The 3472-nt window shown below is 40.1% G+C and overlaps 1 protein-coding gene across 1 annotated transcript in view; it reads right to left on the bottom strand.

The window, feature by feature from the left end:
- Nucleotides 1-1642: 1642 nt before the first annotated feature.
- LOC109953265 (NXPE family member 3-like) overlaps nt 1643-3472 on the bottom strand; it is a 24568-nt gene continuing 22738 nt past the window's right edge. The window contains exon 4 of the mRNA XM_020588693.1: nt 1643-2743. Coding sequence (XP_020444349.1) covers nt 2187-2743 — 557 coding nt within the window. The 3' untranslated portion in view covers nt 1643-2186. The remainder of the gene's footprint in view (nt 2744-3472) is intronic.

Raw genomic sequence — 3472 nt, 5'->3', positions numbered from 1 at the left:
GTGAGTGTAGGAATTTAGACAGAGTAGGATTTCCTCCCTCTTTAGGAAGCTGCTTTTCCCATTGGAGCAGGAAGGATACAGAAGGGGGACGGATGGATAGATGGACCAATGGAGCAACCCGAGAGGACCAGACCAGCCTACAATTGCACATTTCAAATTGTATAAGTAACTGGGTTTCAGGAGGGTAGGCGTTCCTTCTCGTCCTGAAGACGAATTGAACGGTTTTGCTGTTGAGGTTAGGGCTTCAGATAGAGATGGAACCCAGAGCTCTGTAAATTGCTTTATTCGATGGTCTGTTCAGTTATGATAATAAATGTTTGAAAGGTGATAGTTGACTCCGATTATTCTTCATGAAGAACACGCTGCACTTGTAACTCTACATTAAGGTCATTCAACATGTTGGTCATATCGGTTAAAAATGCTAAGTCTAGCAGCCACTGGTCGTCATTTAGTTAGTTGTATTCTGCATGTTTAGCTACACAGAAAAACTCCTTCATCTCCGGACAGAGCTCTCGAAATCTTTGCAGGAATTTTCCTCGACTAAGCCATCTCACGTCAGTGTGTAGCAACAACTCCGAGTGGTCTGCAGTCAGCCTTCTCCCGATGGAGCATTTTTGCGCATAACGCTTATTGGTGTATTATTCAGTGGTAATTGTCCTCCCTGCACTTGGCAATAAATCCATTTAGGCGGCCAACCAGCGCGGGCGCTCCGTCCGTGGTTGCCAGGGATAATGTTGCAGTTTTATAATTGTTTTAATAGTGTTATAATTAAGTTATACAAAGGTATGATAGACAGTTTTGTGGGCAGTAAAAGTGCTTCAGTGACCTATGTATTTGTCAATCATCTGGTATAGAAATAATAATTGGCCCACAATGTTCACAAACAAGTCCTTCTCTTTGTCTGTGGCTGCATTTTATAAAACACACTGTCTGACAAGTGTCCTGCTACCAGGGGTGTGCAGTATACTGATAGGAAGAGGGAATCATCCATGTGAAGGAGCCTTTACTCTGTCTACTTGAAGCACAAAATGTATCATTCAAATGATTTTGGCAAAACCAGGCCTCATTTGTCAATGGTCACATGACAGTTAGGGAAACAATACAAGCTTCAAAGTGAGGCTTCATTTGGGAATGTCCCCTCTGCTCAACACAAACATCAAAGCTTAGATGTCACATGTAACATCACTATTCATTATTATATTTTATAATAGTATACTGATGACTGGATGACACATAGACCTAAATGCTAGTACTCAGTCTTGTTTTTGATTTTTTTAAAACTTTTATTATTTAAATATTACTCCATTTCTTTTTTACATATAGGTTTTGCATATATGCAAAATACAAAAATGTGTGGAATTTACATTTCTTCTCTTTCTATCAACCTACCACCAAAAGGACAGCCCAGTTACCATTTCATGCTGCATTCATCATTCTCCCATCAGATTTTTGTTTCAATTACATGTAATTTGACAGTATTGCATCAGTACTTTGAGATACTTACATCATCATCACGTGAATGTATTATTGTTATATTTATCAATATAAAAAATAGTTATATCTTGGAGCAATAAAACCCATTCTGATCTTTTGAGAAAGATTTTACAGAGTTTCTAATGTTAACAGACACTTGGCATGAAATTGTCTAAGTGTGATCACTTAGCGAGGGTTATGTCTAACACTGTCACAACATGACTAATAGTTGTTTTCCATCCTGTCCTATTTTTTTATTGTTCTCTCAACACTCCCTGGTTATAAGTAGATCATAACAAATATAGTGAGTGAGCAGTTGCTTGAAACATACACGATGCTTTGCTTAGAATTGAAGAGGAGGGTGAACTGTGAAGCAGAGGTCGGGACTTCTGGAGAGACTCATGCGACCACTGAGGCTACATTAGCAATAAATTCTGCCACATTGTAGGTGTGTCTGCTTATTTTACCACAGTGTCTGGTTTTCTATTTCTGCACGTGTTAATACAAGATGATGGGGTGTGGAGGATTTGGAGTTGTTTAAAGGCAGCTGATGTAGCTGGGGTGAGTAACAAAAGTAAAGCAGCGACTAATTTAATGCATCCCTTTTGCTGATCAGTAAATAGAAAAGTAATATAATGATTTTTTAAATCTGTAATGAGTACTATATTGCTGTTTTCAACTAATTTGCCCTACACTGCCCAATAAACACGATTCTAGCCACCTTTTTGAGGGCATATGTAGGACAACAGGACATCAATCATATTTGTAACAACAGGAGGCAGTGGATGGACTTCGTGTGGCACGTGATGAGCCAGGCTCATCTCCCAGGCATCCACCAGATGAACATTCAGTCCTTTGAACATGGCTTTGAGAACCTTGTCAAAATGTAGCGCATACCAGTCGCTGTGAAGCAGCGCCACATCAAGGCTTAAAGCTCTCAGGTTTGCAGTCCGGATGATGACCAATGTGCCTGGAGCCCTGTCCAACAGCCGCACAACAGCCCTGCGGATGTCCTGTATCCGCCGGATGTACATCTGAATGGGAAAAGGGCAAAAATGTGCCCAGACGGAAACAACGACAACAGTGTTGGTGCCTCCAGTTAGTCCATCTAGTTCATTGGCAACGTAATGCATCTGGGCGACTGGAATTATGGTAACGGAGATGATAGGAGGACCATGGCCGCGGAAGGTCATCATGATGTCGTTTGCTAGATCCAAGGCCATTAAAGGTCCAAATTTGTTGTTTCTGTACAGGTTAAATTCCTTGAGATCTAAACACATAACAGAGGTAACAGATTAAGCAACAGTGTCAATAAAATCGAACGCTGCCAGAAAACACTGAATCATCTACCTGGTAGTGTATTGGTAAAATACCAAAACCACTGCCTGCTGGTGGAGTCTCCAAACAGGTGGACCATCTTGCCTTTCAGACACTGATTGATGGCAGAGGAGGTGTTGAACTGGTGAACTGTGGTGCCTCCTAGTGCTCGCCACACACCCTGGTAGTAATAGCCGGAGGGTCTAAACATCCCACGATTGTTATTTATCTCTGGTTCACCTGAGAGGAAGTTCACCAATTAATAACAGATGTAAATAATGATTGTTAAAATCAAATCAAAATTATTTATATAGCACTTTGAAAAAAAACATCCAGTTGACCAAAGTACTTTACATGGCAGAATAAAATCACCATAAATGACTAAAATAGAGCAAATAAGATCAGTGCAAATAAAAATCAAACTGTACAATAACACACACACAGTTAACATATGTTCAATAAATTAAAATTAAAAGGAATGCATCAGGCCCTACTGTGTATTAAAAGCCAAGCCAAATACATATATTTTAAGCAATGATTTAAAAGTACCAAGGTCAGTAGCTGACCTAACATTAAAAGGTAGACTATTCCACAATTTAGGAGCTGCAGCAGTAAAAGCACGGTCACCCCAGCGTTTATATCTGGCCCTTGGAACCTCTAAAAGAAACTGGCTTGAAGATCT

Source organism: Monopterus albus, unplaced genomic scaffold (assembly GCF_001952655.1).
Source record: "Monopterus albus unplaced genomic scaffold, M_albus_1.0 scaffold597.1, whole genome shotgun sequence".
Taxonomy (NCBI): Eukaryota; Metazoa; Chordata; class Actinopteri; order Synbranchiformes; family Synbranchidae; genus Monopterus; species Monopterus albus.
This window is presented reverse-complemented; position numbering and strand designations above follow the sequence as displayed.